Consider the following 23,777-nt stretch of genomic DNA (forward strand, 5'->3'; position numbering starts at 1 on the left):
CCAGGTGTTTTCCTGCGGGTCTGAGCCCTCCTTGCAGTCAGGTTGTAGTCATGTGACTTATTCTTGCCACAGGACTCTGAGAGAAAGACTGCAAAGCCTCTATGCAGAAGCAGTGCGTGCATTCCATGATGGCCTTGCCACAAGAAGCCACTCACATCGAGTGGCTCCTCAACGTGTTGGGGCCACTACGGCCAGGGGGAGGATGTAATTGAGAAATACACTTTTGTTGTTTTAAGACACTGCAATTTGGGGGTGTGCCTGTTATTGCAGCTGGAGTTGCTTGCTCTAATATGTTTTGTCATTTATTAGCTGACTGATTTTGGACAGATTACTTAGACATCTCTAGACATCAATTGTTTCTCCTGTAAATGGATATAATAATAGTTCCTATCTCACAAGGCTATTGGAGGATTAAATGGGAAAGTGTACTGTGTTAGGGACAAAGTACTCAGTGTGTGTTAGCTGTTATCATTGTTGTTACTACTATCATTTATAGCAGGAATTGATAAATCAGTCCCTCAAATGGGCAGCAAAATGCCAAGGAAATGTCAATAGATGACAGCAGGGCCAAGCCAAGGAGATATTCTGGAGCGTATTAACAGGAAATGTGGAACCCTGACGTGTGGATGAAGAGCACTGAAGATACAGATGCAAGTACGTCTGGCTAGTGAGCTGCCGCCTCCCTGTGGCTGGAAGCACTGGGTGCTGAAACGAAGCACTCACGGGGGAGGTCAACCTGCAGAGATAAGCTAGTTAGGAGTAGTTGCATACTCGTAACCTTCCATCATAATGAAATAGCTTATGTGAATATAATTCTTTTTCCGATTTCTCAATTTAAGTGGCCATAAAGGGCACCAGATATGCCTAATATTACTGAATTATTGGCTGACCCATTCGACCAGTTGGTCATCGAAGGATCTTGGACCAGGGACCCTGGGGCCACCAGCTCTGTACTTAATGGGTGTGGGGGAAAGATAATGCCAGTGAGCCACTGTGTGTCCCTGTGCTGGGCTGCTGGTGGCGGGGGAACTGTGTATAAATACAGCATATGATGAATTGGGGGGAACGTGGTGGTGCGACTCTCCCCACTCCATTCCCTCCATCTTCCATCTCCTTTCCTTTGTAAGAAGTAGCACACCTGCATTGAGCATAAAAATAACAGATGTCTTATTGAGACTAATTTGAGTGCCATGATTGTATGAATTTTTTTATAAAATCAAATTGATTCTCCAGAGAACAAATTGTTTAAGTTACTCCCAGTCAGTGGTGGCTACAAAATTTCTATTCGGTGGGGACAGAGGTGGTAGACTGAGTGTGTTTGAAGCTGGGTTTTCACAGCACTTTAAAGGGACTGAAAAAATGTCAACTTTCTAAATAAAAAGGGGGAGGGGATCCTTTTGGGGAGTCCAACTCCCTTGATATGGTCACTGCTCTCAGGGACTTACTATTTTGCTCAGTCCATTCTTTCAACAGACTTTTACTGAGCATTTACTATGTGCTTCAGACACACAAAGCTGATAAACAGTCTCTGTCCCTGAGACCGCCACAGCCCAGGAGAGACTGAGGACCAGCTGTACAACCCCGGGTCCTCTCGGTGCTCGGAAAGCAGTGCCAGGCTGTTGGGGCTTCCCTCTTCGCTCTCCAGTTAGGGATCTGTCAGTTACAACGTGAAAGAGAAACATTAGGATTCCCACCCCGTTTTCTTGGCGTTCAATGCTTGGACAAGCTCTATTACTTCTGCAAATTCCCCTCCAACAGACTCGCCCATCTCAAGTCAAGTGAGGGACCCACAGTGTCTCTTCTCTGGGCTAATCAGAAGCCAGACAGCATCTTTCAGTTGCAACCATTCTCATCTTATAGAATGCTTATTTAACCACAAGCCGGCTATTTTTATTTGGTTAAAAAAATCCCAAACAACCCAAACAAACAAACAAACCCCCCAAACAAAAAGCTGCCATTACTCAGTCCTGACCGGGGAACCAAGGCTCCTGCTCTTCAAGAGTGCGCTGGCGTCTGCCTTGCCCTGACATTTACTTCCCAGTCACTGGCATTTGGGGGCGCGGCTGCAGACCCGGTCTAGGAGAGGTAAAGGTGCATTCGCAGTGGGAAGCCCTCTGGGACACACAGGCTAAGACCTTCCCATGCTGCTGGTTAATCCCACGAAGCTACGACTGGAGGGTCCCAGAGCGAGGAAGATGGATCAGGTCCACCTACTCTCACTTAGTCTAGCAGGAGTGGCGGGATGTGGGGTGGGGGTAGCTCCAGGGCCTTTGAACATGGGCATTACCGCCCTCCGGAGTGGGTCCCTTCCTAAGTGAGGGGTGTGAACCCAGTTCTCGGATCCTCAGCTGTGCCTGAGCTAGGACCACGCCATCTCCCCGGCACCCCCAAACCCTCCCTAGTGTGACCACTTGATCCCGCTCCAGACAAAGGCAATCTGAACTCCAGCAGCACGGACTAAGGGATCGGGTTGCTCTCTCGGCCTCCCCTCACCACCACACCCCCTCCTGCCTTGCCCCTTCCCCACGTGACTCTCCGGAATCTTTGCCAAAGCTTTGAGTCCCTGGGTCCATTTTCACGCCGAGCAAGAGAGAGAGAGGAAGGGGGAAAGGAAGGTGGAGGAAGGCGGAGCGTGTGTCTTTTAAAGGCAGGGATCCAGAGGGGGCCTTATTTTGTGCGTTTCCGGGCTCTCTGGTGCGTGTAGCATTGAGTTCGGGGGTTCTTTTCAGCCCCTGTAGCTCTTTCCTCCGCGCATTTAAAATTATGGCTTCTCCTCCATTCGGGTAATCACACCTCTACCCTGCAGACCAGCTCCGCGGGCGTTCGGTGCGGAGGTGGCTGTCGGATTGGAGCAAGCCCAGCCCCCGCAGCCCTCCGCACCCCGGCGAAGGGCGGGGGCGAGAAAGTAGCAGCAGCGCCCCCCTGCGCAGCCACCTGGGTCTTTCGTCCGAAGCTTTTGAATCGTCTGCGGCAGGGAGCACAGCCCAAGGCCACGCCGTGCGGTTGCAGCGCCGCGAGTCCCAGGAGCAGCCGGCAGCTCCGCACAAAGTTTCCTGCAAACGGCCCCCGGCGGCTGAGGTCCGCGGAGCCCAGTGGCCCGCGGAGGGGTGGGTGGGTCTTTCCAGGCTCCAGGCGACCCTGTCTGCGGACACAGAGCCGACGTAGAGCGTCGAGCGAACTTTCAAAAGCTCCTACAGACTAACCGGCGAGGGGATCTCCACGGTGGGGGACCCCAGAGCGGAAGGGTCAGGCCGAAGGGAAATGCTGGGAGATCAGATCAGGTGGTGACCCGCAACTTTCCGGCGAGACTGCCACGGAGAACTGCACTCTGCCTCCTCTTTTACTCTCTCCAGCTCAGCGTCGGCGTCGTGCTTTGCTGGAGAGCTGGGCAGTGAGTGAATTGAATCCCCCGCCCACCCCGGCGCCTCTCGGGCTACTGCGAGTGTAGCTCTCGGCCCGTGCATCGCCTCGTTTTCCAGGAGGTAACCGCCCGCTGCCCCCCGCCCTCTGTGCGCCCGGGTCCGGGGCGCCGAAGCCCGCGTTTTGGCCGAGAGCAGGCTCTTGGATGCTGAAAGCTGGGCTCCTCCAGCGTGGGTGTGTAGGCGGCGATGAGTGTCTTCAAAGTGTGGCTCGGGGTGGCCCTGGCATTGGCGGAATTTTCAGTATTGCCTCATCATTCTGAAGGTAAGAGAGCGGGGTGTGTGTGTGAGACCGTGTGTGAGTGACCATGCTTTTTCAAATACCCGGTGGGTTTATGGTATTGTGGGTCGGGTGGAAGTTTTTTGGAGGAATGGGTGGGTGGGAATGGAACTGAAGTGGGGTTTGTCTTAGATTCCACTCCTGATAGTTTTGCATTCGGATCACCGGCCAGTCTCCCGCCTCCCTCTTTGCCCGAAGTGCATTTGGGTGGATGGCTGTTCCGTTGAGGTGGCATCTCTGAAAGTGGATTCTCTTTTTTCCCACTTCCCTCAATGGAAAGCAACTACACTGAGTGTAGGCGCGGAGCGAACAATTGCTCTTACCTGTGTAAAAATACTTCTGCGCCCACGAAAGGTACGAGCGGCACCTTCAGGCCCCCGTCGCTCTCCCGCCCTCCTCGTCCCAATAGGTCTCCCCGCAAAGTCCAGTGAAGCTTTTAGAACTAGCTGATTAGAGCGTGTTCTGCACAGACGTAATTCAATGACACTAAAAGAGTTCTCCCTAGTACGGAGAGGCACGCCTGCCCCGGAAAACAAGTGGTTAATAAGTTTAGTTTCATTCTCCGACTTCGCCCTCTGCCTCCCAGTTTTCCTCCGGGGCTCAAACCTACGTGGGAAACCCCGGAGCTGGGGGAGAGAGGAGACTGTGGGAATTGTCGCCATGATAGCAAAAGCAAACTTGGCGCAGGGAAAACAAATGAATGGTTAAGTAAATCAAGATTTGTGGGGGTCATGGGATGGCGGGCCCCGGGACGCGATGCGCCTTGAGCTCCCACCTGCCCCGAGGAGCCCGGAAAGTCGCCGAGCTAGCGCTTAGGGAGGGGGAAGGGAGCCGGCGGGCTGGGAGGAAGACGGCTTAATCCACAGCACCCGCTCTCGGCTTCCCCTCCCGGCTCCATTCATTATTCATCCAGCTGCGGGAAAAAGAGTTCACCTGCCCCGCTGCGAATCAGAGCTGCAGCCTGCGCGGCGGCGGGGCGGGGCGCCTTCTCCACCCCGGTGCCGGGTCGGGCGGTTTGCGGTGCGGACCCCAGGCGCGGGACTGGGGCCGACGGGAAGCCCCGAGGAGGACGAAGCCCTGCCTTGGGTCGCCCTCCAGTTATCAAGGCCTTTTCCTTGCTAGTTTCCCGGGAGAAAGTGGCGTGGCCTTGGAACTCAGCACACAGCAGTGGAGACTTCCCGGTGGGTGAAGGTACCATCTGCCGCACCCTCCCGGGAAATATGTCAAGTGCGTTCTTTCCCTGCGAAAAGCGCGCCTGGAACCTGTGCAGCCTTCCTTAAAACAGGACAAAACCTGTAGAGACATGTTTTTATTGTATATGTGCGTGTGTGTGCATACTTAAAAAAATACAATTTATAGGGCTTAATTATGATAATAAACCAGATGGGAGAGTCGATCCAGGCCACCCAACTCTGAACTGGAGACTTAGAAAAAATTACGTTTTCACTTGGTGGTGGCAGTTTCTTATTCAGAATCATATCCCAGTAGCTCGGAAAACGTGCTCTCTCTCCCTGATAGCTCACCAGGGGGCAGTTGGAATGAGGCGGTTTTACGAAACCAAATCTCTTGAATAACAAAAGCCGTTATTAAAGAGCCTGCAGGGTTCAGTCTTTGGAAGAGTGGTTGATATATTGTGCAAAGTTTAAGAAACTCCGGTCTTTTGATGGGGGAGGAGGAGTGCAGGGCGCAAGGGGCGCTGTTCCTCCAAAGATTGTATGGAAACGTTGCTGCCTACTATTTCACCCTGCCTTCAGCTCATCCTAGGATTTTACGAATTGGATTTATAGATGTCTGAGAGTTTCCATCCAAGTTATAATGATATGTATCGAGTAATGAATGAATATGGACATTTATGGAGCACATATATTATTTGCCTGGCACCATACTAGGTAAACACTCACTTTATTTCACTTAATTAATTTAGGTGATGCAGGTTCTACAGCCAAAAAAACAGCAGTCATCAGATGACACCTTTGATTTGGGTGTTTCAGGGCTTTCCCTTTCTCTTAAAAACAAGAACATTGAGAGCAAGATTGGAAAGCTTAACTATCTTAGAGATTTCCTCAAGTTTTTCTTATTATCCTTGGCAATGATTTTTAGAAATGGAAAAGAAGTATTCACATGTGTGCTTCTCTTGTGACGTACTCTGTGACACTTTTGCTAGCCAGGCTATTGCAGGATTTATAGTTGTCTTCTCAGTGCTCAGAGAACATGTCCTATGTGCTCGAATGCACCAGTTAATAATTCTACAGTTATTGTTGATAAAGGTGTGGTTTCTGTCCTCCTCACTTAGTTGTGTACTCACTGAGGTCTTCGGATGGGTCCTAGTTATTCTTATATCTCCAAACGTAGCTCTTACTATACAGTTGGTGTTAAAAAATTATTGGTCCGATGAGTGAGTGTAGCCAAATCACAATCTTTTTAATTAAGATGGACGGGCTTCCACAACAAGCTGCTCTATGACCCTGAATGGACCACCTAATTTTTTTGGGTTGTGGTTCTGTCCTTTACCAAATGCAGAAGTCAGCCAAGTGATTGCTCTAAAATACTTTTGCTATCCATCTAGCGTTGGGGGGTGGGGAAATCAATACTTGCTGTCTCATTTTGTGGTCAGTTGCAACTTTGTCATTCTGAATTTTATTTTAATTATTAAAAGAAAAATGAATTATTGGCAGTGATAATTTACATTGCCTTAAATTGCTGGCAAACTACTTTGATTCGAGACCTTTATAAAATTAAGATGTTACAGGGAAACTGCTAGTGAATATGACTGCTTTCTGAATCAGACGTTCTGCTCTGGTGTTTTCTGGAGAAGTGAATCTGGGGTTATGTTGATGTGGAAGTCCTGTGTACTTACACTAGATAGAATGTGTTAGCTTGGGGATAGGAAAAGATTACTGAATTGGAGGTTAAAAGAACTGAGTTCTAGCCTTGTGTCCCATCACTCCCCGTGTGACTTTTGGCAATCCCACAATCTCCGGGCATTTCCTTTAAATCCCATTAACAGAATACACTGAAAAGGATCAGTTGATAGTGTGTTTTATTTAAGGGTGTATATCATCAGCATATTTAGTTCCACTGTAGTCTGGAGAGTTCCTTCTGTATAAGACTCAATTTTTAAAACTCAGTATTAAGAGAAGGCACTGGCTGGGGAAAATAGTCTGTCTCTTCATTCTTTCATTCTACAAATCTTTATTGAGAGCTTATGTGTCAGCTTATTTCTGTTATGGTAATCCAGACATAAAATAATAACACCTGCCTTTAGTAATTTAAGTATCTAGAAATCATTAATACCATAAAGGAGCATTAAGTTTATGTGAACATTGGTCCTTGGTGGGTATCCCACTTTTGAATACTGTATAATGTGTATAATGTGCACTTTTTTGCCCAAATTTTTGAGGGGAAAATAAGGATGTGCATTATACATGGGTATAATGATTATACACCATGGATGTAATGAGTGTAATAATCCCGCGTATAATGTGCACAAACATGTGGGTGCGCATTATACATGGCAAAATACGGGGTAATTGCAGCTTTGCAGCTTTTGGATTTGGCAGCTACCTGCTAGTGGAAATGAAGAGGCATTGTATCGTCATAGGGTTTTAATGCCATCATATTACACTTCTTCTCTGGGGGTTGGATTTTGGGTGTTACCCACTGCATATACATTATTTACTGAGGGCACAGCTCTCTGTATTCCCTGTTAGGGACGTGAGCAGCCGTATGGCGCAGTTTTACTCAGGAGCAAGGGGTCATAGCTCTCCAACCTCATGGCTCAGAGCGGGGAGGGGACTTCCACATGGCCAAGTTAGAGCCATGTGCCAGGTCGTAGAATAGTTCCAAACCAACCGGCCCATTTTTGTTTTAACTACTTTATTAGTTGATCTGAATTCTGGTTGACAGTAATCAGGATGTGAGCTATCCTGTCAGTCCAGAAAATGATTCTGTTTTAACTATTCCACTGTGTACAAGCCATATGCTGAGTTATAACACAACATAAAGCTCGAACACTTAAATGGCAACTGTGACTGCTTGTTCCTAATGAGTCATGCTTTTGTGATACCATGCTCTCCAAATCTCTTCATATCTTATGGTCAGATCTGCCACAGTTTTCTTAAATTAAAGGGTCTGATATTTTTGTGGCCCTTGGATTTTACTTCTCTAATTTACTGAGTTGAGTAGGTAGTTTCTATAGAAAATGGGCTGTAAATACTGGTGAAATTTTTATCTCAAACTTTCCCTGGAAACTTTAGATTGTATATAGGAGTACATTATAATGTGCAAAAGGGCTTAGAAGCAGACATTTACTTATTTAAGTGAGTATGAAGGAACCTTCTGCCTAGGTAACCAGCAGGCCATGGGAGACAATGGGAGGAAGGTCTGAGGAGCTCAGCTGCCTCCTAGGCACGTAGGATCACTTTACCACGCAACACTTCATGCACTTTCTCATAGGGTGTTAGGAATTAAATTAGCTAGCATCTGAGCTGTATTTGATGCCCTGAAACTGGGAAAGGTTTTGGTCAGAGAACTCCAGCTCCTGTTGTCTGGTTTTTCCTGTTTTCCCTTGAAGAAGTTCTGTTTCTCCTTCTAGATACTCACCATCTGTCAGAATTCACTGCGAGGAATTTCCTTTGAAGTTCAGATAAAGTCGTAAATTTAAACCCCAGATAGAACTGCAATAATTCCAGTACTCCTTAAGAAAAAAAGTGGTGAGTGAAGCGAATAATTTTGTTCTCCATAGTTCATGAATTGATCGATGATTGAAAAGGCCTCTGCTCTGGGTTGGAACTGAAGCTGCCCCCAGCAGCCGATGCCAGCAAACCTCCCAACTTTATCTGCTGGTGGGCGCGCAGCGCGTGCTAGTGTGGGAGAAGTGTGCTTGCTCCGAGGACTGCATCTGGCCATGGGTGATGATAAATGTTTGATAGGACTGGGCATCCCTGGAATGCTTTATTTTTCTCTAGAGAGTAGCAATGAGGTTTTGGAAGCTGTGTTAATGGAGACTCATTTGTGCAGCTGCCTTCCGGGTAGAGCTGTTCTGTTTTAGGAAAGCCCTCAGAGGGTAAAGCTTGTTTCTTTTGGAATTGTACATCACCGAGTGACCCAAATTGAGTTATTTCCTTTTCCTAATGATGAAATTCACCAGCAGTTACACACTGTTTTTGACTTGTCTCTTCTCTAGCAGATACTTGGCTTAACCAAGGGCGTATGTGGTGCCACGCACTCGGACCTACTTTATTTTTCATGTTACAGTGGCCTTATAACATCCATCTAGAACTTGTGCAAATGGGCTTTGATGTGGGTACTTGGATACTTCTTAAGATACTTGATTTCTTTTGGAGCTTTAAAAAGATACAGGCTTTTGTAAGGTAATGCTGTGGAGGAGGGCAATAAAATTATTTGAAGATGGTCTTATTCTAGTGGTTAAGTTTTATTGTTTATTGTAAAGGTTAAATTTTGTTAAATTGTACCTAGCTGGTGATCTTTATGTATGTTTATTTTTTTAAACACTAGAAGTAATTAAATATATCCATTTAATTTAGAAATTGAATTGTTATGATATATATTTATTTGAGATGTATATGATTATTTTATATACAGGGCGGGATGAAAGTAGGCTTATAGTTGTGAGTATGCAAAACACAGAGTTTATTTTTGTATTACTTATTTATTATTATTTTCCATACAAACAACTGTAAAGCTACTTTTGCCCCACCCTGCATATGCCTATATATCATATATGAATATATGTCCTTTTTTATTAGATACCATAGACTGAAATACTAAGTCTTGGGAATAGGATTTGTTAAAGAAAAATAAATCAGGAAGAATTTCTTCCAAAATTTTTTTATCTCAAATTATTCTTATTTGAATGTCAAGGGCACAGAAGTTATTTCAGTAAATTTGCCCACAGAGATCTTTGTTCAAACCTCAAGTGTAAATAGCCATCTCATTTTCTTTGAAGATCGTTCTTAATTCCATTATTGGTGGCTAAGGTAGACCAGTCATTTCCTGAGAAGTTAATATTTTTGAGACTTTATGAGTGATCTGTTAGAGACCAAGCACTGTAGTAAAATGTGTCCTTCTCTCTTTGGACACCAGGTGCGGCACCTTGTCAAGATGTACTTCTGCTATTCCAGTCTGTTGTGCGGCCTCACTTTCTGAGAGGGTAGCTGGTAGCATACTGCCCACATGTTTCTAGGTTAAATCGACACCTGCGTGCTGTTCAAATATTGGTTGGGAATGTGTGTATATTTCTTTAAATTGGCATTGCAATCTCACAGTGTTTTCAAATATAAAACTTAGAAAGATTTATTTTACAATACACTGTTTATTCATAATTTATAGGCTGCTCCATTCAAATGCAGCCTTCTTTACCATTTAGAAACAAATCATCTCTGTTGTTTTTCATTTGGTGGTTATGAGTGGAAAATACAAAGATGTATTAGTTTATAACCAGCCCATTAGAAAAAAAAATTGAATGCAAAAAGGGGGAAAAGAGTCTTTGAGGTCAGGAGCTCAGCAGAAGAGTTCTTTTCAAATAACTAGTCTACACCACTCTGCTATAAAGTGTTTTAATATCCCTAAAGAGAAACATATTGTGTTAAAGGCATATAATAGATAATCAACCACATACCTAAGCAGATGCCTATTAGGTGAAGAGTTAGGGAAAACAGAGTAGAAGAAGTCCCTCTCCTAAGCGTATGTGAATAGGTAGTGGGGTGTAGACACCACAGTTCCACATGCTTAGCAAGGCTTTCCCAAGGACGTACATAAGAATGAATTCACAATCCGATGATGTAGGCACAAGACGCTATGAGCTCAAAGGAGAAAGGCATGATCCTATGGGCTGGAAACCTTCATGAAGGAGATAGGATCATGTGCACTGAACTTGAATAGACCAAATGCATCTTCTGCCGGTAATACAGATGGGCAAATGCATTGGGATATGAAAACATTATGACAGGATCCTAAGTTGGACTGGAGAACTTGTGTAAGCAAAGAGTGGCTGAGAAGTCTGGATAAGTACATTGGGGCTGGATTATGGAAGCTTTGCTGACTTACCACAAATGAAAATAGACACTATATTTATAGCATTCCATTATAAATGCATTTGTTTTAAAACTCAAATACTAAGTTTTAATGATGCTTTCCCTCATGTGTGTCCAAGAAATCTTGCTTTGATATATGGAGTTATTTCCCCAGGGGCAGAACGTTCAAGTTTTTAAGGTTTTGGAATGTGCAGTGTGCTGAGTATGATGCATATAGATGTAGGATTCCCATATGTCTGCTGGGGCAATGCCAGTTGGTTTACTGTGCATCCCTTTTAATTCTTGTTTTGTTTTTCTCCACAGGTGCTTGTGTCTATCAGGGTTCCTTGCTGGCGGTAGGTCATTCTTAAAATTTTCTGTTTATTTCTTTTGAATGTAGAATGCTTGACTGAGGTTACTGAGTGAGTGAGATGACCCTATCATTCTAAAATATGTTTATTTTCCGTCACAGTTTGAGGATTATCCCTCACCCTGGCACAATCATACTCACTTACTTAATACCTTTTTCAGAGTGAATTGGTTCCATTTGGATACTCAGATATTGAGAGAGAAGTTCAAACACTCAAAGCACAATTTGCATTCCGTGACTGTCCTTCGTGCCTTTTCAGTCAGAGAGAAAATTAGGTCCCATTCTCATGTCAGATGTGAACTAGGACACAATTTGTTTATCTTGCTGTTGCATTTGCTTCTTCCTTTGAACCCCCTCCAAAAAAGGTATGATTATTAAAATTAGTATAATATGGAGGATTCTTGACTATTGCTTTGAATAAACTTAAGATTTGGTAAACAACAAACAAAATACCATTTTATTGCTGAAACTTTGCCATGTAGAGCAGAATTAAATTTTGAATTTGAAGTTAGGATGACTTGGGGGGAAAGCTGAGGCAAGTCTCATGCATTTCTTTCCATTAATAATGTACTGTGGTGCATAACAGTGTGTTAAAGCCTTATTGAAAAAACTGTCTATGCTCCATCAACTCTAGTAAATGGTGTGACAAATCATTCTTCGTCATTTTTTTATTCTGGTTTAATAAATGTTGTAATAAAAACAGAACTGAAATGGTTGGCAAGGGTTTGCTCATTTCCATCACAACTTGGTATCGGCATGTGTGATATTGGTAAGTCATCTTGGATTATCCTTGTGGTAATAGATAAGAAATATCTGAAATATCCAACAGTCTAGATAATTGTAGATGCTTACAATAATATTCTTGAATCTGAACTTTATGTAATATTGTTACTGGAATTTGTGGGACTTTTTTCTTCCTTATATTTTTCTATTAAAGAGTTAGGAGAAAGCCATTTCCCTTGTCTTTCTCATTTCATGCCCTTAAAAGCCTATTTTTCCTTCTGTTTATTTTTTAATATATTTTAGGACTCACTTTAAAATTAATGTGCTATAAAGTACATCATCAGTTTTGGGGAACTATAGTAGCTATTATAGACAAGTCTATATTGTATTCACATTAATACAAAGAAAATTGCTTATTGTATAGAGTGCTTCGTAACTGTCAATATATTTTCACAGCTATTGATCCATCTGATACTTATAATAGACCGGTGAAATAAGCAGGCCACGTATTAGTTTACACCTTCCTCCTTTTCAGTGAAGAACCAAGGATGAGAGAAAGATTAAGAGATTTGCTAAAGGAAATTGACTGTTAGAAACAATCCATCTTTTTTGCTGTTGTTCTGCCTTTATCTGAAGAAAAGTGGCTAGACTATCTTTTATATTTGACATCATTGTATGTACATTTGAATATGAAAGCATCAAGTATTTGGAGAGATCAATTTGGTCAAGTTAAAGGAGAGACTGTCTATTCAATTTGCATTTAACAGATGATCTTGCTCCCCTCTCTTTCCTCTGTGCTCTGGCTGAGCCCTGGGCTCCTGGCTGCCCAGGACTAGTAGGCTGTCTAGTGCACCAGCCGGTCCTGACCCCCACAACTGGCTTCTTGGTTTACCAGGACTCCGCTACATGTGTTCCTGGACCTCTGACATACTTATTATTGTAGTTATGCAATTCAATCAGAAAGACAATACACTTATCACAATTAATGAAGATTATTATTAACCAAACATTTATTGAGTGATAACCAGAACCGCTATTTTAGGCTAATTGGGAATGAATGCATCAGTGAACAAACAAAATCCTTGCCCTCATGAAGCTTGAATTCTAATGAGTAATGTACATAGAATGGCAGATAAGTGCCACAGAGAGAAACAATATAGGGTAGAAAAGGCTGAATGGGGCGAGGGTGGCTAGCTGGAATAGGGTGATAGGGAAGGCCTCACCGAGAAGGTGACATTTGAACAAAGACCTGATTAGCTCCCTAGATATCCAGGGAAAGAGAATTCCAGAAGAAGGGGGAACAGCGAGTGTGAGTTCTGAAGAAGTGTGTGGGTGTCAGAGTGATTGGAGCATGCGACTCTGGGGGGAGGGTGGCAGGAGAGGAAGCCCGAGAGGTGAGCAGGGGACAGAGCACAGGGTCTTGTCCTTCCAAAAAGGTGGGTGAGCCATCGGAGGAGCAAGAGCAGAATGACAAAATCTGACTTACAGTTTAATTAAACTGCTGAAATGTGAATGTGGAAAGAAATAACCTTCTTGTTTCTAGGGAAACTATGTTGAATACTTTAAAAAGACTCCATAGAGGTGAGTCACTAAAAATTTGCTGTCAAATTAAGTGTGAGAGAAACAGCTATGGAAGATTGGGGAAAAACGCAGAAATCCAGAGAGGGTCTGCATTTGGGTTTATTTGCAACTGCTTTTTTTTTTATCACATTAATAAAAACATTTTTTTGCAACTGCTTTAAGTTTTCTTCCACTTTAAGGAACTTCACAGTGGACATGAGGATGACGCATTCTGGAGATGAATTGTCTACATAATTCATTGCTGCGCTCTCTCCACATGACCTGGTCTTGAAGAAAGGCACATACCAGCAAAATTGAATCAATGTACATTCAGGCATTTTGAATTAAAATAAATAAGTTAAGAACATTTATATACTATTCTAGGATTCTCTGATTAAACAGCTCCTTGGGTGAGAAGATTTCCACTGTAAGAGGCTTCACTGTTGAGCTCTGAGGATGGTGGTGTGGTGTCCCTGTCCCTGTAAGTTCTACCCACATGTGTTGTAGAGCTAGGAATGGCTTCAAAGGTCATGTAGTCCAATCTCTCCATTTTATAGGTGAGGAAGATGGGGCAAGAATGTGAAGTTCTTGACTTTCATTCATTTTTCAGGTAACTAGAAGTAGGGAATGGATCTGGTTGAAAATGGCAGAGCATCAGCTTTACCCAGAAGAATTCCATTAGACATATCAAGCAAATGAGTACACTGATCTAGATGCTAACTCTCAACCCACCTTGTGAGGCTTCCTTCCACTGATACCTTTCAACTGCTTAGGAGGCTGCCACACATAGTTGGACATTCACGGCTCTTGTTTCGATTCCTCTTCCTCTGCGAAAGACCAGCTCTGTGATCTTGGGCAAGTTACATAACCTTCCCGTCACCTTCTTCCCGTCACCTCCTATCTGAAATGAGGACAAATGAAGCCTTTCCTGGAGGGTGTTTGTAGAGTAAGGAAGTTATGTGGGGAAGACACCCAGATGCAGTGCCTAGCATGTGGTTTTCCACTGTAACACATTTTCTTTACTAATCAAGAAGAAGAAGAGAAAGAGGTAGTTATTAAGCATCTGTTATGCATTTCATACTCTCCACAGTCTCAGGAAATAGATTTTGACTTTACAGATGAGGAAATTTTGGCTCAGGGAGTCTACATCACTGGCCCCAAATTACACAGCCAGTCAGCGCTGGAGGAAAAGAAGGTTCAAACTCAGTTCTGACTGACCTGCCATTTCACCGGGCATACTGTTTCTCACAGCCAAGCCAGCATGCTTGTTGTCTCTGGACACATCTAGCTTATTTCATCTTCAGCCCCGTGTGCCCCTCCCCTCCCTGCTGCACCTGCCATGCAGTTGTCTCTGCCAGGCTCTGTCCCGACCTGCAAAGGCCAGCTGTCCCTGGCTAACCCCTTTCCATTTCATGGAGGCTCGCTTGCACTAGCCTGCACTAAATTCACACACCATGCAGGAAACATTTAGGGGGTCATTCCATCTTCAAAATATATGGTCACACACACGCATTCACACATCCCCAACAATATACTGTGTTACCCAACTTTTGACAGTTCAGTGGACTAGCGGTGACGTCTGTGTGGTTGGTTCTAAGCTGCATGCAGCTGACTCTCACTTATGTACTGATTTCAGCCGTCTCTCTTCTCCCTTCTTGAACTCTATCTTCGCTGCCCTTCTCTCCATTCATGAGGTCAGAAATTACCTGAAGGGTCTCAAAGTACTCAGGAAGGTCCTATACCTTGAGGAGCACTGACTACTCTACTTGGGGGGGTGTTTCTTCCCTACCATACCCCTGCACCCCCCGGGCGTTCAAGACCTTCTCTAAAGTCAGCCCTTGGGGAAGAGAGAGTGTGTTAAGCCAGAAATCCATCAGAGGGGAAACTACCTACTTAATATGTTTAACTGTGATGGGGGCATTGAATGTGAGGAGGGAAATAAAGGTATTTTGAAGTTTTCACCTACCTTCTGTTCTTTTCCAATTTCATGAGTAAAAGATGCTCACTTGTTTCTTGGCATCACCCCAGGCAAACAATTCCTTATTAGGTTCTTCCTGGGGGAGGCTGGACTCTTCACCTCCGTTTGTACATCTTTAGAATGGAGGCAAGCTCTTTACTTGGTGTTGACCCTTTAACCTCCACAACAACTGAGGGTTAAAGGAGATCAACACAAAGCCCTTTCCGCGGTGCTAAGTGGCCTGCAGCACTCAATAAGAGTTAGCTGCTGTTACTGTTGCTATAAGGTGGTCATGATTAGAAAATTTGGACGAAACTACGCTTCTTCCCTAAACCAAGAGTGTTAAATGTTGGGATTTCCCTGCTTGGAATAGCAGACTTGAAAGAAAGAAAACGATTGTCAAGGATAACTGCAATGTGGAGGCTTTACTGTATATGGTATAACACAGTGGAAAGACCCAGCCTGTGGAGTTTGAATCGTGGTGATGCTACATACTCGCCGTGTGTCCTCAGCTATGACATTTAACGCAGAGGACTGTACTCCTCATACAGTTGAGGTGAAGATTAACTGAGAGCAGGCTTCTGAGAGGACTCGGAACCGGCATACATCTCATCTAGGCGGCACCACAGTGTCAGAGCGGAAACGGCCGAGTAATACAGGCAGGGGTGTCTGGGTTGGGTCCTGGCTCTGTAATCATGAGCTGTGTTGCGTGGAGTAAATTGCTTGAAGGATGTGCTGTCTCAGTGTCTAAATTTGTAAAATGAGGGTTAGGTGAGATTGTCTCCAAGATTCCTCAGAGCAGTGCGATTCAACAGAACCTTCTCTGCTGATGGGAATGTTCCGTTGCGACTTTCCAGTGTGGTAGCCACGGCCTGTGTGTGGTAATTGGGTACTTGATGTGTGGCTAGTGACACTGAGAAACTGAATTTTAACCTTTGCTTCAAATTAGTTAATTAAGATTTAAATGCAAATAGCTACATGTGGCACATGGCTACTATATTGGACCATGCAGGTTTAGAGCTTTAAAATTCTTAATATACTCCAGTACCTAAACTTGAATTATAGTCTCATGGATGGTTCTCACCCCGGGTGAAGGCTTACTGTAGTGTTGTGAGCAGTTGTGAGGAAGGTCACAAGAAATCTGCTAGAGTACTTGAGTTTGCTGTTGATTATTAGTTTAACTGATTTGAATGGTCATCTCAGTTACAACACTACTCTCCCCATATTGCTCGATGTGTTCCCTTGAATACAAGAAAAGGTGGCGTTGTTCCTGAGCCTGCACCCATAATCAATCTTACATATTCCATTTAATATTATTCCTGCTTTATTGAGGTATAATTGACAACAACTATGTATTTAAGATGAACAACTTGATGTTCTGATATACTTACACATTTTGAAATAGTCATCAAAGTCATAGGCATCACCTCACTTTATTACCATTTCCTTCCTTCCTCCCTCCTTCCCTCCCTCCCTTCCTTCCTTTTTTTTTTTTTGGTGGTGAGAACACTTAAGATCTATCTGTTAGCAAAGGTCAAATGTACGATATAGTATTATTAAGTGCAGTGACATCGTTACACATTAGATCTCCAGACTTTGCTCATCGTGACTCACATTTCCCTCTTTTATCCTCCCCCTAGCCCCCGAAAACCACCATTCTATTCTCTGCTGCAATGAGTACAACTATTTTAGATTCCATGTATACGTGACATCATATATATCTGTATATCTACATATACATATAGATACATAGATAGACCACATTTTCTTCATCCATTCATCCGTTAATGGCTATGTAGGCTGTTTTCATATATGATCATTATGAATAATGTGGAAGTTAACATGGGACCACAGATTTCTCCTCAAGGTCTTGATTTCATTTCTTTGAATATATATGCAGAAGTAGGCTTGCTGGATCATATGGTCGTTCTACTTTTAATTTTTTTGAGGCACTTTCATACTGGTTTCCAGGATGGTTGTACTAATTTCCATGCTTGGCAAAGGAGTCCAAGGGTTGCCTTTTCCACACATCCTCACCAACACTTGTTATCTTTTGTTTTTAATAATAGACAGCAGATATGAGGTAATGTCTCATTATGGTTTTGATTTGCATCCATTAATATTGTTACAAAATATTGTTGGTATTTTGTCAAAGTGTAATGTATTTGTGGGAGTATTATCCACTTGTTTATGTTGTAGCAGAAAAAGTTGAGAACCTCTGGTCTAATCTGTAAGCCTTATTTATTAGGTTTAAGGAAGAGTAAGGAAAACAATAAGAGCTCTTCATTCTAAGTGTCTTTTTAAAAAAATCAGTGTGCTATATGCCATTACTTTCTTTTTGTGAAACTGAAACAAAAAGTGTAGCCCACAGAAGTGAAAGTGTCTCAGACGTGCATATTCACCAACATCCTCAAGAAGTTTTATGAAGTAGGGACATGGACAAAATTTGGTAACTTTCTCTCTTAAGTGCTCAAACAAAATCCCCTAAACACTTAGCGAATCTTGGTCAGTGGCTACTATTAAACACCCTAAACTTCTCAGCAGTGGGGGACTACTTGGCATCCTGTGGATATACTCAGAGGGAAGCAATAAAATCAGCAATTCCTTAATTTCCCTTAAGAGTACTATTGGGTATTGTAGGATATTGCTGTTTTTCCTTATAGCTTAACAAGAATTCATCATTTTTTAATGCCTCTGCTCCTTCATTTATTTTTAAATATTGAGTAATATGCTTTTAAGTGGGGAAGCTACTCTTTATTAAAATGTACTTATTCTGGGGTAAACGCTTTTCTTCTTAGAAAACCAAATAGTGTATGATCACCATGCTAGGTGCTGGAATAAATTTTTGGAAGTTACAAGCTTCCTTTAACTAGAGGTTTTAAAGTGGAGACTGGACAGTATAAGAAATGAGACAGTGGTGGCTTAGTCTAGATGTCTTCCAAGGGACCTTTTAATTTGGGTTCTTACTTGTGTGGATTGAAGGGCAGAGCTGTGTGTTTCTGCCCAAGGGCTCCCTTGGAGTGGCTGAGGAAATCTCCAGAGTGTACGCGGAATGGTTTCTCCCCTGCCTTTCTTCAAAGGCAGGGATTTTGCATCCATGGGTGCTGGGTGGTGAAAACTGGGCTCTACGAGATTCAGATGATTCTTTTTTCCTTGATGGGTTTTTAAAAATTGTTCATCATAATCAGATGTGCTGGCTTCCTTTTTGGAATTTATATCTTAGAATCCTTGTGTGAGAGGAATAATGTAAGAGACTTAGTGATTTTATTGATGAATAATCCATATGCACTTTCATTCTTATTCATATTCTTGTGGTAGGAACAGATGTTTAAGTTAACAACCACATATCTTATGCTTTGTTTTGAATGGAAGATGCAACTGAGCTTGGCAGCCATGTTAATTTCTTCGAACTATGGTATGTGTGATCATATTTCTTAATTTCTTGGACAGACTATACATTCTCCACACATTTTTTTTAAAAAAAGTTATTGTCATTTTTGCTCCAAATTGCCTTACAACCTAGTACCTCATTTTTTTAAAAACTAGTTGTCTGTTTATAACTACATATGTTTACTTTACATATAGTACATTTCTATATGTATGTGTATATATCCCCTAGAAAAGAACTATCACTCATTTATGACAATTTATGGTATAATCTTCTCATAGTTTACTTACTTTTTAAAGCCCTGTGTTTACTAAGGGAAAAGATAATATGTAAATACCAAAGGACAATTATGAGTTAAGCTTATGTTTTATTGGAATTTGAATGACAAATATCTAAAAAGAAGTTGACTTGAAAATTTCATATGGATGACATTTTGCTTCTGTAATGGGAAGGGACACTTAAATACAAAATTGGCACAAAATATTTTTTTGCAAAAATCTGGGCAGGTTTTTGTAAAATAAATGCATGGCTTCTGGTGTCCCAGCTAAGTTCCTTTTATCAATGATTTCTTAGTCTCCCAGAGTTTCTAAGCTGAATGAAAGGGGGAGGAGAGGGAAGAGCTGTCATGGCAAGAAGCGGTTTATTGTTAGTACTCAGGAGGCCCTTGTGTTTGGGCCATGACCTGTGAGTTCTTTCCTGACAGCTTTCAAAATTGGTCATTTATTAAATTTATGTCATTCCTTTCTTCTACAGGGAAATTGAATGGTAGATGGGTAGAGGGAGTGATGGGGAAAGGAGGGTGTCTACCTTGGAGAGCAGATTTCGTAACTCCTGTACCTTACTTAACATTCTTGAAATGGTTTTGGAGAATTATTAACAGAAATGAATCCTTGTCCTTTGGTGCTCTTACTCTACTGAGTTTCCCTATTACCCAGGAGGAACTTGGTCTAAGAGATGAGAGAACAGGAACAGAAGGAAATCTAACTTGAATTAGCAGCTAAGAAGAAACCTCTCTCTCTCATATTTGCCGTAGGTACATAGTAGTAGTAGCAATCCAGCTGGATTCCAGGTGTTTGCTGATCAGCTTACGTGTGCTAGAAGGTAGCAGTAATATCCCCAAGTCATGTCCCCAATAGCTCCTTTTCTAATTTGCTCTACTGGCAAAGTTCTAATTTTTTCCAGTCTTCACTTTTTTCCAACATAACTTGTGTACATCTTAATCGTAAGCTAACTAGGAAGTTTATATTCCCTTGCCAGGATTGGTTCAGGAGTGAGTATATGATCTATATGGCCAATGAGATGTGTGTGGATGCCTGCTGAGGATTTGGGTGTTTGAAAGGACCCCCATAAATAACATACCTCTCTCCTTCCAGTTCTGAATGAGTTGAGGAATAAAACAAAGAATAAATATACAAGTAAAAATATCATGTTTTATTTTTTAATCAGTGAAGCTAAGGTGGAGGATACAGCTCTAATTTTCTTAGCCAGATGGGCTTACTGATCTTAAACGCCAGACTTGAGCAGACTTGGGCAGACTTAACGCTTTCACAGGCAGAGCTTCACAGAGGACGCTTTCCCAGGCACAGAGGAAGGGCTGCTCAGGGAGGAGTTGGTTACTGTTTGGAGAAGCAGAGGAAAACATCTGCTCTTGGTTGATAGGTTTGCTCTCTAGAAAAGAAAGGAAGACAAAACTGAGTTAGGAGTTCCCAGGTTACTCTTTAAAATTTATCAATTACATAAATCAAGCCATCTTCCCAGGCATAAGAAAGGTCTGGTTGATGTGTTGATCTCCTTCTGCCAGAAGCAGACTTCAAGAGAAAGAACTTTCCCCATTGACATGTGAATATGTGATTCTTGGAGCTGTTGCAGCCATTTTGCAACCATCAGAATACCTAGCCAACACAGAGGTTGATGGAGGAGAAAGATAGAGTTTGGTTCTTCGAGGAGTTTGGTTATTGTTCTGCTTACTTAACCAGCATAGGAACTGACTTTTCTGGGGAATTGGTATATAAGCTAAAAAAATTCCCTCATTGTTTAAACCAATATGAATAGGATTTTGTGTTACTGTAGCCAAAAGCATTCTAACCTATACCCTACAATCAGGTAATGAACTCAGTTCAAAGCACTTTGGGATAAGTGTCTGTATCAGAGTAATAGCTGCATGGTTAGGGGAGCAAGCTCTAGATTCAGACTTCCTGAACTTGAGTCTGAGTTCTTCGCTGTTGTTTGACCTTGGGCAAGTCACTTACCTCATCTTTAAAATGGAGATAATAGTGTTGCCTATATTACAGAACTGTTATAAAGATAATGCATAGAGATAGATAATACCTGAAAGCACCTGGGATATATTAAGTAGTAAGTATGTGCTAGCTGTTGAGAATACTGTTATTCATGAAGGAAACAACTTTTGATATTGGCCTTGAAATATGAGCTCATTTAGGATTGGACGAGCTGAGGATCTGTACAGCTGAAAGTGTAAGTGGCAAAGGTAGTCCATTCTGATTGAAGTGTGATAAGTGATGCGATGAAACACTGAGAAGGGATTTTTAAAGTCCAGATCACATGGGGCCTGGAATAAGGCACTTGAATTACATCCTGTGGGCTGTGGGGACTCTTTGAAATGGAAATAATTTGCTCTTGAAATCTAAGTGTCACTGCAAACTGATGAGCATTTTGTTGGAAGTGAGGCCCCCTTCTCTGCCGTGTTCTTCCCTCTTCTCGTTTTCACCAGGGTCCGGATGTAGTTGCTCTGTGAAGCTCTGGAGAGGGCTTGGGTGGCTCCATGTAAGTGATCATCATTGCTGAATGAAAAGATCAGCTTGCACATACCCTACAGTGAGTCAGTACTGTTGTGTTCATTATTAGTTCAGCAGAGGTGGGTTCTTCTGGCATTATGTCAACTGAAACGCCCTAGTAACAGGCGTTATTCCACTCCTTTAATATTGGTGTTCATAGTGATGAACATTGAGGTGGTGGCGTAATCCCTTTTCCTTCCTCTTTAATATAGTGGCGTTTCTTATTTCTCCTTCATGATTTGCAGAAATTAAATTATGTTCCGGATAACATTAGGATAAAGCACACTTGATTGTGTTAAAAATACTGTTTTTCTTGGAAACCTAGTTATGTGACGTACACTACCCCAGATTTTGAAGAGTGTAATTTTTCTCCCAAGCTGGGCAATAGTACTTACTATCTTTTTGTGTGCTTCTAGAGTTTTATCAGAGTTATCAATTCCTGCATGGTCTTTTCAATGATTTTTAAAAATTTACTTTTCAAGTACAGTTAATATACAGTATCATATTAGTTTCAGGTGTACAATATGGTGATTAGACATTTATATAGCTTACGAAGTGATCACCTGGGCAAGTCCAGTACCCATCCGACACCTATGAATTATTACACTATTATTGACTATATTCCCTGGGCTGTACTTTACATTCCCGTGACTATTAAAAAATGTGTACTGAGTTGTTTGTTTTTTACTTTATCAAAATCATTTAATATTATTGCAAATTGATAACCATTAAAAACTGAACAATTTTAAATGTAATTTACACTTAAATTTATTATTTTTTGTATGGATAAGAAATTAAAAGCAAAAAGACAAACTATTTAGAATGTAATAAATTTTGTCAGACTTTTTTTTAATGTATTTTTTAAAAGAAAGATCAAGTGTGGTAGGATACATTAAAGAATAGTTGGACCTCCTGAAAAACATGAAGTGCTAGAAAAGATTCTTAATAGCTTGAGGATTTAGGACAAGAGAGGAAGACTTTATGGGAATAAAATAACTCAAGGGCATATGAAAGGGATAGAAACTCAGATAAACAGTTGCTTTAGTTACCACCTTAGTAGAGTAAATTAAACTGTTAAAAAAAGTCTTTTTATATTTCTTGCTGTTTCACTGCTGACTTGGAGGAAAAAACCTTAATAGAAGATAAATATAAAGCATAATAAAATAAATACTGTGAGCATCAAGAAATGGACGTTCCTGTATGGTGCTTTTATGCAAATGTGTTAAGTTCAATGATACTTAGTAAGGGAGATTGTGTCAAAGTAAGATTTCAGTTTTTATGTAGTATGATTGAATTGAGTTAAAAAAAAAAATAAAAGGTAAACAATAGTGTGTTTTATTATTTCTATTTTTTTAACAATGGTGATTTAAAACTAAACCATAAAACTCAGAATATCATCCCAACTTTTGAGAATAACTTTCATTTTTGTTTTCTCTAAATGAAAAAGGCCATATTGTTTTACTTATTATATTAAAGATAGTACAAGTTTGTCCTAACAGAAAAGGAACCAAACATAAAATATAAAAAGAAGGGAAAAGTCCCATTAGTCCTGGTAATTCTATTTAAAAGTAATTACCAGTAAATATTAGATGAATTGATGGCAGCACTTTCTGTATAAATGCGTGTGTGACACAAAAACGGGCATCGCAGTGTGCATCTTGCTTGGCCATTTGTATTTTGTATTTAACACTTCGTAATGAATATCTTTCTGTGTCAGTACGTACTGACCCGTATCGTAAATTGATCGTGGATAAACTGTAAGTTACTTTCGCCCGCCCTGTGGATTCGTATTCAGATATCAGTATTTTGATATTGTAAACAACACTGTGGCGAACATTCTTGCACACTTTTCAGTGATTTCCTGGGGGGAAGCTCCTTAGAAATACAGTTTTTGAGTCACATTCTATGTAATTTTTAAAAGCATATTTGTGTACGCATTCAATGCATATTACCAAATTGCTCTCCAGGGAAGTCATACCAATTTTCACGGCTATTATTAGCTGGTATTAGCAGAGAATTCTGATGTAAGGATAAAACCAACACTTGATTTTTGAATGATTTATTTTTAAAGGTTGTGGAATAGAAGACAGCATTAACAAATCTGATAAAATTCTAAAATTTTATAACTATAAAACTAAAAAACTCAAATTATACAATTTCAAAGAATTATTGTTACAAAAATCACTTAGTGTTCATAAAGAATTCATGCAAATGTTAAGAACACAGCAAACTTTTGGAATTAAACAGGCTA

At 41.7% G+C, this 23,777-nt stretch overlaps 1 protein-coding gene across 3 annotated transcripts in view; it reads left to right on the top strand.

The window, feature by feature from the left end:
• The first annotated feature begins 2,595 nt into the window (after positions 1-2,595).
• FRAS1 (Fraser extracellular matrix complex subunit 1) overlaps positions 2,596-23,777 on the top strand; it is a 423,027-nt gene continuing 401,845 nt past the window's right edge. For 2 of the 3 annotated variants that reach the window (XM_024577139.4, XM_053922841.1), the window contains exons 1-2: positions 2,596-3,684; positions 11,058-11,089. In XM_024577139.4, coding sequence (XP_024432907.2) covers positions 3,609-3,684; positions 11,058-11,089 — 108 coding nt within the window. In that variant the 5' untranslated portion in view covers positions 2,596-3,608. Of the gene's footprint in view, positions 3,685-4,315; positions 4,403-11,057; positions 11,090-23,777 lie in introns of those variants that run through there. The other variant, XM_045184911.3, reaches the window with a different exon arrangement.

This window comes from Desmodus rotundus, chromosome 4, assembly GCF_022682495.2.
Source record: "Desmodus rotundus isolate HL8 chromosome 4, HLdesRot8A.1, whole genome shotgun sequence".
Classification (NCBI taxonomy): domain Eukaryota; kingdom Metazoa; phylum Chordata; class Mammalia; order Chiroptera; family Phyllostomidae; genus Desmodus; species Desmodus rotundus.